The sequence below is a fragment of the Schistocerca piceifrons genome, chromosome 5, assembly GCF_021461385.2.
Source record: "Schistocerca piceifrons isolate TAMUIC-IGC-003096 chromosome 5, iqSchPice1.1, whole genome shotgun sequence".
Classification (NCBI taxonomy): domain Eukaryota; kingdom Metazoa; phylum Arthropoda; class Insecta; order Orthoptera; family Acrididae; genus Schistocerca; species Schistocerca piceifrons.
Genome location: NC_060142.1, coordinates 425,847,312 through 425,859,883, shown reverse-complemented (window position 1 = coordinate 425,859,883; position 12,572 = coordinate 425,847,312). Strand labels below are relative to the sequence as shown.

At 38.7% G+C, this 12,572-nt stretch overlaps 1 protein-coding gene across 1 annotated transcript; it reads left to right on the top strand.

Moving 5' to 3' along the window:
• The first annotated feature begins 10,908 nt into the window (after nucleotides 1–10,908).
• On the top strand, nucleotides 10,909–12,123 carry LOC124799264. The gene is made up of 2 exons (XM_047262827.1): nucleotides 10,909–11,279; nucleotides 11,376–12,123. The coding sequence occupies exons 1-2, from the start codon at nucleotides 10,919–10,921 to the stop codon at nucleotides 11,906–11,908; spliced, it is 894 nt and encodes a 297-aa protein (XP_047118783.1). The 5' UTR covers nucleotides 10,909–10,918; the 3' UTR covers nucleotides 11,909–12,123.
• Nucleotides 12,124–12,572: the final 449 nt, after the last annotated feature.

The following is a 12,572-nucleotide window of genomic DNA, read 5'->3' as shown; positions in this document are numbered from 1 at the left end:
GGAGTGGAGATTGTCTCTCAGGAAGGCGTCAAGTGAATTTTTATCTGCTCTTGAATAGGTATATTTTTCATTTATTTTTGGAGTATTTGGGGGTTACAATATTCATCGTGCTACAACAACCCTGAGTTCACTAATCCCTGTGTCTGTTTTGATGCTCGTTATTAATTCAGGATTATTTGTTGCTAAGAGGTCAAGCATATTTTCACAGCCATTTGCTATTCGCATGGGCTCATGGACTAACTGCTCGAAATAATTTTCAGAGAATGCTTTTAGCACAATTCCGGATAATGTTTTATACACACCTCCAGAATTAAACATGTACTTTCACCAACATATCGAGGGTAAATTAAAGTCACCACCAGCTATAATCGTACGAGTCGGGTACGTTGATGAAACCAAACTCAAGTTTTCTTTGAACCTTTCAGCAAACTGTATCATCAGAACTGGGAGGGCGGTAAAAGGATCCAATTATTATTTTATTCCAGTTGCCAACAATGACCTCTGCCCATACTAATTCACAGGAACTATCTATTTCAATTTTGCACCAAGATAAACTACTTCTAACAGCAACAAAAATGCCACCCCTTAGCCAACTTTCAGTGCCTATAATGATTTGAGCATCAGTGCTTTCTTTTAGCACTTGCGAGCTCTGGTACTTTCCCAACACAGCTACGACAATTTACAACTGTTATACCAAGGGTGCCTCTATCTACGTTCTTCCTGTGTTCAGCCTGCACACTTTGTGACTGAAGCCCTTCTTGCATTTTCCTGAGACCCTCTAACCTGAAAAACCGCCCAGTCCACACCACACAGCCCCTGCTACCCGTGTAGCTGCCTCCTGCATATAGTGGACACCTGACCTATTCAGCAGAACCCAAAACCCAACCACCCTTTGGCGCAAGTCGAGGAATCTGCAGCCTGCATGGTCAGAGAAATGTCTGAGCCTCTGATTCAGACCCCCATGACTCGGCTCTGTACCAGAGATCCACAATCGGCCCTTTTGACTATGCTGCAAATGGTCAGCTCTGCTTTCATCTCGCAAGCAAGACTGGCAGCCTTTACAAAGTGACACACATCATTCATACCGACATGAGCAACGACCTGCAGTTGGCTGCATCCTGTGCTCTTCATGGCATCTGGGAGGACCTGTTCCACATCTGGAATTACTCCACCCAGTGTGCACAAAGAGTGCACATTGGTTTTCTTTCCCTTCTTGGCAGCCATGTCCCTACGGGGTCCCATAAGGCGCCTAACGTTAGAGCTCCCAACTATCAATAATCCCACCCTCTGCGATTGTCTGGATCTTGCAGGTGAGAGATTTCCTCTGAAACAGGACAGGAGACAGCATCTAGCTCAGCTACAGACAGCACCTGAACCTGATTGTCAGACAAACCAGGGAGGCCTTATGTGCAGCCAAGTCCTTTGCCACCTGCTACGCCCCAGAGCGACCTACCACTCAACCACAGGTGAGGCATCAATCTCAGTGCGAGCAGTAACTGGGTTGGCCACAGGTGACGACCGATCGGAAGACTCGGAAGTGCTGGGTGTCCATTAGATCCCCACAGCTGGCCCACAACAGTGGTGACCATCTACTGCAGTCTGAAGCTGAGTAACCGAAGCCATCACAGCCGGATGCTCAGAGTGAAGTGTCACCAACTCAGCTTGCATCCGCACACAATAATCGCAGTCTCTGTACATACTAAAGACCATGGAAAACTAAACTATGCAGTTAAACGGACTATCGGCATGTGCTGTGCAACTCTACTGTAGACCCTGACGAAAGTGCAGGAACTGTGTCTAATAAATTAGATTAATACGCAGAGATTCAAAAACCTAACTACCGAAGACTCAGGTGATAACTAAATAATTCACCCCTGATTAGGAACTGATGAGATCATTAGAAACAGAGCATGAAGCTTGAATTGGGAAATGATGCTGGCCACAACAATTCAAAGAAACAGTTACAACATTCACCTTATCACAGAAAAACTAAGATGAATGGGAAGATGAGGATTTGAAATGAAATTCTCACAAATAGGACTATTAGCCCTGTATCAACAGAAAGCTGAGAAAAGATAAGCCAGCTGCATAGCATACACTTAGCAATCAGCAAATGTTTCACTCAAAAAAATTCAAACAGTTATTTCATGAAACAAGGAAAAATTGTAGATACTGTTATAAACTCTCAAATATTGTGAATCTCACTCTTGTATCCAAAAGAGAAACAATAGATGGAACAGTACTACAATAGGCTACATTAAAAAACAGTTACAATGAACAATAATAATTGCAAAAATGATAGTATAACAAACAGATAAAATGGGACTTTGGAAAAGAAATGCCTTGCTTTTCATCTGAGGTTGTGCAGAATACACTCACCTACTAAACATTTCACAAATAGTAAGCATTCTTTTAAGCTATGAAAAACATAATAAGAAAAAAAATGTGGATCAAAGATGTCTTGTGTTAATAGCAAACCAAAGTACAACCAGAACTCATTACACATTTTGTAACACTAGTAGTATCAAAACACATTATACAAGGAGAACTAAGAAGAGCTTAATAGTTCTAATTTTTTAAATGTAACAATTTATAAAAAGGTAGCTATTACACCATAAGTAAAACAGTTCACTAGGAGGCACACTTAATAAACTGCAAACAAACGAAGCACAGTCAGACAAATAGTGCTAAGTTTCAAAAACTGGAGAGGAATTATGCCTTACACAAATTACAGTTTTGTACTTTTTGTTTTTACCTGGACACATTACAGCACTTTTTGTGCTCTCTTCAGTGGGTTCATTTGCTCATTTTCTTACTCACATGAAGCTATTAGCTGTGCCCGCTGGTAGCTTTTAATCCACTGTACAATCAACAGCTTGTCTTGGTTTTTGGTGCTGTTGTGTTTTTTCCCCTTGCTTGTGTTGTGTTAACATGCTTATTTCTTTTGTTTTGTCATTACACAAATAGGCCTATTTTGTATTATTTGTTAGCTAAGCACCAAGTATCTGCCAACTGTTAACAAATCATACAAAATTTGTGTGTGTAATGACAACAGCAAAAGAAATAATCAAGTTAACATCAGGAAAAGAAAGAACACCAAAACATCAAAAGCCATGATGAACTGTAGATTAGGCAGTAGATTCGAAGCTACCAGCATACACAACAAATAACTTCATGTGAGTATGAAAATACACAAATAAATCCACTGAACACAGCAGAAAATTACTGAAACATATCTGGATGAAAACGAAACTATAAAACAATGTCTGGTGTAAGGTGGCATTTCTTTCCAGTTTTATACAGCAAACGCAGAAAAAAAACAACTGCAATATTCAAAAGATGATTACTTAACTTTCAAGTTATGCTTATAATGGTATAATGAGGCACAAAGTCGGAATGTTTCGAACTTTCTCTGGGCATCAAGTACTTTCCTGAGTAATCATTAAAAGGCATTTTTATTTAATTTTGTGCAATCCTATTCAATTCACCACCAACGACACAAACAACTCTGTTGTAATAGTCCAAAGAGCTCAAGTTTTGTTCTTCGTAAACAGAATTTGCGATTTGCTTGCATTTGAAACTACACTGATCTTATGTCTGACAGCAGTAGTCGAGATTTACTTCCACGACCATATTTTTTTTACGTGTGTTCGAGTCTTACGTCGTTGCTCAGTTTCTGACAGCTGAACAACTTTTCCTATTTCTTACACTATAGTTTCGCCATTGTTAGTACATCACTTCTGTCACAAGTTATATTACATAAACAATTTTTCTTCTTCAATTTTTAACTCGACGTTTAGTAACAAAGGATTTCGTCTACTGATGAAATGGTTCCCTATCGGCTTACTAGTAATTGTACACAGCATGTGTGTAGGTACATAGCAAGTACTTCCAAAATATAATTGTGCACCTATCGAAGTGTCTTTACTAAACATATATAAATATCAGTCAAGGTAAAAGAGTAGGCCAAACCGGTAGTTCACATGTTATCACATTCTACGTAACTGCAACGTATGTATAGCACTTGTACATTAGAAACTGACTCACAAATTATGACTTATCTTTAATTCCTTTATATTTCAGGGTGGTCGGAAATATAAATCACCTAAACGGCCTGCATGAAAAATTCTGCAACGAACTTCATTAACATCTTGAGGTTAAACTATACGTTACAAAATTAGTCTACAGTTATGATGAAAAACAAATAACGCCTAGTAAAACTTACACTGTTACACCCATTGCAAATATTCCACCACCGAGGCGTTAACACACACAATAAACAACCGCACAGACACAACTAGAATTCACTTCAACCGCCACTGTTTATTTACAAAAGAAGTTCCGAAAGCACAACACACCGCAAGCGGATACCAAAGATAATATCGTTCAGCGCAGACTTTGAACTTCAATATATTTGAAACAAAGTCGATCTTAAACAAGTAGAAAGAGAGTCAGTTATTCTTCCCACTAATTTTTAAAAATTCAACCGCGCTTGGATATTAAAATAACTTGTCTTCAAAAGTAAAGAGCTACTTGTCACAATCAAAATAGTCGATTCACGCTAGACGGAATGCAACGACCATACATTCCAAATGGAGGCATTCAACGGAACGGGACGAGAAGGTCCGGAACGTTAATGTAAAGGTTTCTCGGGCAGGATGATGCACAGCTAGTTACAGTATATGATATAGCTCCATAAAGTAACGCAAAACAGTCCTCCAAAATAGTGTGTTCCATTAACGATTTAAAACTTCAAAATTTTAGGGAATGCTTGCAACAATTAAATGCCCCGTCCACACGCAACGATCTGTCTGCGCACATCACATCTGCGCAGACAGATCGTTGCGTGTGGACAGAAGATTTGCACCAACCTGAGGTGTGTGCAAACCTGGAAGTTGGAGTTGGAGGTTTGAGCGAAACCTTTCAAATCTGAGGGTTCAAACCGCATCTGCGCAGACAAGTTGGAGCGTGTTGACAGGAGATCGCCGCAAATCTGGCGCGAAACAGCTTTTTGATCAGTCTAGTGTTTGTATTTGTGCGCACAGGACATTAAAATGGCCGATACTCGTGTGTTCTCGAGAGTTTGTAAGTGAATTCATTAAAATATATAGAAACCACCCATGTTTGTGGAAGATTAAAAGTAAAGAATATAGTGACTGAGACAAAAAGACAACAGCATACAATGTTCTAATTGAAAAATTGCGGGCAGTTGACGCCTCGGCAAACAGAGAAACAGTAATTAAAAAAAAATTCGTTGCGAATTGTTTACCGAAAAGAGTTATCCAAAGTTCAGAAATCTAGAAGATCTGGTGTAGGAGTAGATCAAGTATACCAGCCAACGTTATGGTATTTTGATATGCTTGGCTTTCTTAGTGATCAAGAAACGCCAAGACCAAGCAGGAGTACAATTGAAGATGAAATTGGAGTGTCAATGTGCGAGTTAACGTAAAACAATATATTTCACATACGTTTATCAAAAGTTTATTCAAAGGAATATATTTGTGTGCAAACATAATAGAAAATTAACTGCTATTATAAAAAGAAACATGAATATACTTGTCCATGTTTTAGGTTCGCAATGCAACTCTCGCAGTAAATTTACCTGAGAAAACTGATTTCGCTTTAGCAGCCATTGTCTACACCATTTTGACCGCTTTCTCTATTTCCTGTGGTTAGTCTGAATGTTTCTTGCAACACAAGTTGCGAACACAGACCACAACAGAACTTCCTCCATTTTTATATTTCAAAATAACTGAATTAAATTTTTGACGTTTACGGGGAGCGTAGTCACCTGCCACTGATATTTCTTTTCTACACCGACAGATGGCGGGCGAGTAGTAGATTGGGGTTTGTGTCGTGTTAACACACCACTAGTGATGGGCTAAACTGCGATTTTCCGATATCAGTGATTTCTGTGAATGCTACTTTTCAGTATCTGTTATTCTTAACTGTGATTTGTCGCAGTTAAGAGTCGCAGTTAAGGAACATAGGTCGTGTATCCCTCCGCCACTGCTATTTCTGCGATTTCTGCTACTTCCGCGATTTCTGCTACTTCTGCGATTTCTGTGACTTCTGCTACTTCTGCGATTTCTGCGACTTACCACCGTATGAAAAAGTTACATCTGTCAACGCAGAAAATTGCATCTCAACAAACCTGTCATTGGCAAGTATGTTTTACGTTTTTTCTTCCGTTGGCTTTAATTTTGTATTAAAGAAACAACTGTGAATATATTAATAGTGTAATTAATATGTAAGTAGCCGTACAGTACCGTAATAGTTCGTATTTAGAAAATGAATTCTAACATATTATGTTCACAGGTACCTGAACTACATTTCAGTCACTCAGTAAAGTGATAACTCAAAATATCATTGTCAACAGATCTGAAGAAATTGCCACTGCGTCTTTAGACCGTTTTCGTCAGACGAGAGGTTAGTTTCTAAGCGTTTCGATGGACTTAATTACTTCAGTGAGATCGTTCTTACAAATGTGATATTCATTATAGCAAATATTAGCAATCTACTCTGTCAATTATATTGCTAGTAATTAATGACAGCAAAAATTGTTTAATAATCCTTGTGTTTTTGCAGACACAGTTCTGACTCTGATTACTGGTTGCTGTACGTATCTATCCACATCAAGGCTGTTGAGAGAGACTCGTGAAGATTCAGCTCTTAGAGGATTTGCAGTTTAAAAGTGAAATAATTGTGAAATAAGTGTGTGAATGATTAAACTATGTTTTAATGAAGTTGTTGTGCGATTTTAAAGGAATAATAAATGTCAAATACAGTGAGTGAATAATAAAAATCTCATTTTCCACATGTTTAAGCCGTCCTATACCCATAATTTTCCGCCACTTACTTATTGGTAAACACTTGTTGGAGAGTGACATGCCGCCCCCCCTCCCCCCCCCCCCCCCTTTCTCCACAATCTTGGTGTGACACTGACCTGTAACATATCCCGAAGTCTACAATATGCATTTTGAGGCTGTTGATATGAAAGTGGGAAGTACAGATCTTCCAGTTAAATCAGGAATAGCTTAAGTGCATTACTTGAAAGTAACATAGGAAAAGCTTACTTATGTAGGTGGTAGTAGTGTCGGCAAAAAGTTCTTGTGTGTGAAGTTGTCATGTAGAACACCAGGTGTAAAACTTTTCTCCCGAGTCTTGAACTGTGTCGGAACAAAAGTGACGCATTCATATGACTGTTTTCATTTCTCTACACTTATACAGATGTCTGAGTTCTGCTGTGTTAACATTGCAAAGTCCTGTAGGCATGTGGAGTATTAACCAAAACTGTCATATATACTTGATATTTTCAGGAGAAAAAGGCAATGTTGCTTCTTATTAATATAATACATTCAGAGTCACAGCAGTATTTGACCAACCATAACTGATGCTGAATGTGCATGTTGTCATATAATATGAGGGGCTTATTTCAATAGTGGTACAAGTCCATTACCTCCACTTTTCTGTCTATAATGCTTCTGAAATTAGTGATCCAAACAAACATAAATAAAGGTTCATCTCTAGCAAGAAGCCATGTTGTTGTTGTTGTGGTCTTCAGTCCTGAGACTGGTTTGATGCAGCTCTCCATGCTACTCTATCCTGTGCAAGCTTTTTCATCTCCCCGTACCTACTGCAACCTACATCCTTCTGAATCTGCTTAGTGTATTCATCTCTTGGTCTCCCTCTACGATTTTTACCCTCCACGCTGCCCTCCAATACTAAATTGGTGATCCCTTGATGCCTCAGAACATGTCTTACCAACCGATCCCTTCTTCTGGTCAAGTTGTGTCACAAACATCTCTTCTCCCCAATCCTATTCAATACTTCCTCATTAGTTATGTGATCTACCCATCTAATCTTCAGCATTCTTCTGTAGCACCACATTTCGAAAGCTTCTATTCTCTTCTTGTCCAAACTATTTATCGTCCATGTTTCACTTCCATACATGGCTACACTCCATACAAATACTTTCAGAAATGACTTCCTGACACTTAAATCAATACTGGATGTTAACAAATTTCTCTTCTTCAGAAACACTTTCCTTGCCATTGCCAGCCTACATTTTATATCCTCTCTACTTCGACCATCATCAGTTATTTTGCTCCCCAAATAGCAAAACTCCTTTACTACTTTAAGTGCCTCATTTCCTAATCTAATTCCCTCAGCATCACCCGACTTAATTAGACTACATTCCATTATCCTTGTTTTGCTTTTGTTGATGTTCATCTTATATCCTCCTTTCAAGACACTGTCCATTCCATTCAACTGCTCTTCCAAGTCCTTTGCTGTCTCTGACAGAATTACAATGTCATCGGCAAACCTCAAAGTTTTTATTTCTTCTCCATGAATTTTAATACCTACTCCGAATTTTTCTTTTGTTTCCTTTACTGCTTGCTCAATATACAGATTGAACAACATTGGGGAGAGGCTACAACCCTGTCTTACTCCCTTCCCAACCACTGCTTCCCGTTCATATCCCTCGACTCTTATAACTGCCATCTGGTGTCTGTACAAATTGTAAATAGCCTTTCGCTCCCTGTATTTTACCCCTGCCACCTTTAGAATTTGAAAGAGAGTATTCCAGTCAACATTGTCAAAAGCTTTCTCTAAGTCTACAAATGCTAGAAACGTAGGTTTGCCTTTCCTTAATCTTTCTTCTAAGATAAGTCGTAAGGTCAGTATTGCCTCACGTGTTCCAGTGTTTCTACGGAATCCAAACTGATCTTCCCCGAGGTTGGCTTCTACTAGTTTTTCCATTCGTCTGTAAAGAATTCGTGTTAGTATTTTGCAGCTGTGACTTATTAAGCTGATAGTTCGGTAATTTTCACATCTGTCAACACCTACTTTATTTGGGATTGGAATTATTATATTCTTCTTGAAGTCTGAGGGTATTTCGCCTGTTTCATACATCTTGCTCACCAGATCACACTACTACCACCTACATAAGTAAGCTTTTCCTGTGTTACTTTCAAGTAATGCACTTAAGCTATTCCTGATTTAACTGGAAGATCTGTACTTCCCACTTTCATATCAATATGCTTGAATATTTCTGGTATCTCAACTGCAGATTTTTCAGCGCTCATTTAACTTTACGACTCTGTATCTCAAAATGAACAAAAATGGACTTGTACCACTATTGAAATAAGCCCTTCATATGCACACACAGCACATCGATCTCGTGAGGCACAAGGCTCTCATAACGAAGTACGTACGTCGGTCAACAGATGACACTAGGAAAGGTATGTTAACTGCGCTTTTTAGTTGCTACTTGCGACTTTTAGTTGCGACTTGTCACGGAAATCGCAGTTGGACCATGGAGATAGAATAAGGGGAGATGGCGCTACAGACTTACGCTGTACGTTGTTTTGAAGCCAGTGGGCGGGGCCTGCCTCCATCTTGGACCCCCAAAACATTAGCAGACGAGTGTTTACAATTCTTTCGTATTCGTTATTTCTGTCGTGTGCACGTGATATTTATTTTATATAGTAAATGTTACACTGTTTTAGTGAACAACACAGCATAAGGAACGCAACTTCAATCGTTTTTCTGGTCTTAAATGCATATTCGATGCAGTAATACGACACCAAAATATGAAGCTTCTGGCCTCAGTACTGTAATTCCTTTTTGTTTATACAACGAATAACCGAGAAGAGAAGTATGTGCTGTGAAAAGCGTGCTTTCATAATCCATTTCTATTCACTTTCATTGTGTGTGTGTCGATAATTGATAAAGCCAGAACTCCAAAACAATGATTGATAGTTTACAGGCACCGATTTGTATTCGTTGCATTTTCAAGTCAAATGCAGATTTTAAATGTTCAGGTTTGCAAGGAACTTGCCTTATTTCCTTTGGTGTCCCATAGATGTATGCAGGGACGATATAAACAAGCCAGCTGCCATGTCAACAAAGTGAAAGGTTCGTTAAATTACGAAGGAAAAGAACGGAATTTAAGATTGTCAGGCCCATCGTAGTTTACACATCTACTTTGTTTTTAAATTGTACCTACCAAGTGACATTCAGTGTGGCAAATAACAGCAATTTACAGGATAACACGACAACACAGTGATTAATATAATGATCTAAATAGCCTGGACATTGATAGGGAACTTTGCTTTAACAAATATGTAAACCTTTAAGTACTCATAATTTAACCACTGTAACATGTGTTCCACAGATTTTACTGAAGATTTAATTAACTACATGAAGTTACACTACTTTTATATTAAATTATCGCATTTTAAAACATTAGTCTACATTTCCAGGATACTTCTTGCCAGGACTTTTTAGTTACTTGGGAATAACCAAACAATGAAAACCAAGTGTATTGCTCACCTCCAGAGAGTTCTTCGCATTGGACTGATAGGAAATCTAAAGTCATATCACAGAAATAAAACCACACTGTATTACTTTACAGTGCATCAGAATTTCAAGTATATATAAGAAAATAGCGATTAAATAAGTCCACTTAGGGATGAAATGTGATTTGTTTAAACTTTAGATTACAATCAGAACGATTAGTACACCAGTAAGCGACGCAAGTCGGCATTTTTTATCAAAACACTTCACCGCTACACGAAATCAAAGTACCAGAAGCGAATGTTTTGGAGTAGCTAACATGGCGGATCTTGACTTGAGCCGGCTTCAAGTTTGTGACGTCATGACAACTCCTCTTATTTTTACCTCCATGAGTGGGAGTGTCTCCCGACAGTACGCACTTGGCTGTTTTGACGTTTACTGACCGGAAGTTGGTTTCACGTGACGAGGCATCCTGTTCGAAGACGCCATTCATGTTGATGTTTGCCTTGTGCTCCATTTAACTGCTTTCGTTGTTTGTTGCTGCTTCTTGTTATTTCGTTGCTGCTGTTCCGTTGTGTTATTGTTTCTTGTTATTGTTTAGTTTGTTTTAGCAAACATGAGTGATTCCCAAGAAACGCTCTATAAGTGTGAGGAATGCTGTTCAGAGTTTAAAATGCGAAAGAACCTCTACGCCCATATGAGGAAAGTTCATGAACTTGATATCCATGTGTCTAAAAAAGGAAAAGGCAGTGAATTGTGTCCCCAGTGCGGAATTGCATTTATGAGATGCAGTTCATTAAAACATCATCAGATAACTGTGCATGGCATGAAGTCGGAAGAAAACAGTCGGAAATGCCGTATTATTTGCCCACAGTACTCTCTCTCGTTTCTCACCTATGACACACTGAGAACACATATTCAAGAGAACCATGACGTTAGTTTTGAGTGCCAGGAGATAGAATTTGGTTGTCTTGCAGGTTTGTTTTTTATATTTATTGTGTTAGTCACGTTTTAGGAAATTTTGTTGATCCCAAGTACATGACTTAAAAATACTGCCTTAACGTTTTTTTCAGACTTTGAAGAGTGGAAAATTTCTTACGAAAAAGTCAACCATGTTCGTTATGTAATGAATTGTTCGGAGCAGGAGCGACTAGAAAAACGTGTTCGATATTACCACTGCCATCGCTCTTTCAATTTCAATTCTAAAGGAACAGGTGCCAGGTGTGTCAAAAGTATGGGCACGAATAAAATAGGCAGTACTTGTCCATCCAACATGCAAGTGACAATAACAGAGGACAAATGCTGCTTAAAATTTTTTGCAAAACATATGGGACACACCCAAGATGTTGGAAGAACATTTCTGCATGGGAACGAGAGGGCAGAGTTGGCATGTAAAATGGATTATGTTACACTTATGTACATGAAACATGAAATTATCAAATTTATTTGTGTGAACAGACGTAGGGTCTATCAATGTGCTTCATTTTTATTTCCGTTTTTTTCTTTTTTCAGGACGGCTGTCACAGGGTGTTCCTGTTGGACGAGTCTTACAAGATGTCCGAAGTGCACCAATCGCTGCAAGTGTGGAGAGAATCCATCTCCTTGAGAAAAAAAAAATTTGCATAATATAAAAAGGGATTTTGATATTGGTTATGCAACGAAGAAGCATGAAAATGATGCAGTGAGTGTGAAATTGTGGGTTGAAGAAATGAAGAGACAAAGTGACAACCCAGTACTGTATTTCAAGCAGCAAAAACAAGTGGATCCTAATTTTCAAGATGAAGACTTCATTCTTATTATAATGACAGACTTTCAGGCCGAACAACTTTTAAAGTATGGAGAAGATAAAATATGTGTGGATGGCACTGATGGCATGACTGCATACGATTTTCAACTTTTTACTATTGTCGTTGTTGATAGATATGGTGCTGGAATGCCAGTTGCATTTTGTTTTTCAAATAGGGGAGACATGTGCTTACTGTCTTTTTATTTCAAATGTGTGAGAGAAAGGGTGGGCACTGTAAAGACCAATGTGTTTATGTCTGACGATGCACCAGCATTTTATAATGCATGGTCAGCAGTAATGGGACCTGTGCCAAACCAGTTGCTGTTTTCTTGGCATATACAACGGAACTGGTCTCAGAATTTAAGGAGACTTTCTGGGGGTAGTGAGAAAAAATCAGCAGTGTTTAGTTCACTAAAGCGACTTCAGACTGAACTGGATATAGATGTTTTTAGTTGTAGTCTGGATAAAGTGGTGGAAGACTTAT

Coding starts and splice junctions, on each gene's coding strand:
- LOC124799264 (XM_047262827.1), top strand. CDS start 10,919: ATGAGTGATTCCCAAGAAACGCTCTATAAGTGTGAGGAATGCTGTTCA. Junction 11,280..11,375: donor AGAATTTGGTTGTCTTGCAG/GTTTGTTTTTTA, acceptor CGTTTTTTTCAG/ACTTTGAAGAGTGGAAAATT.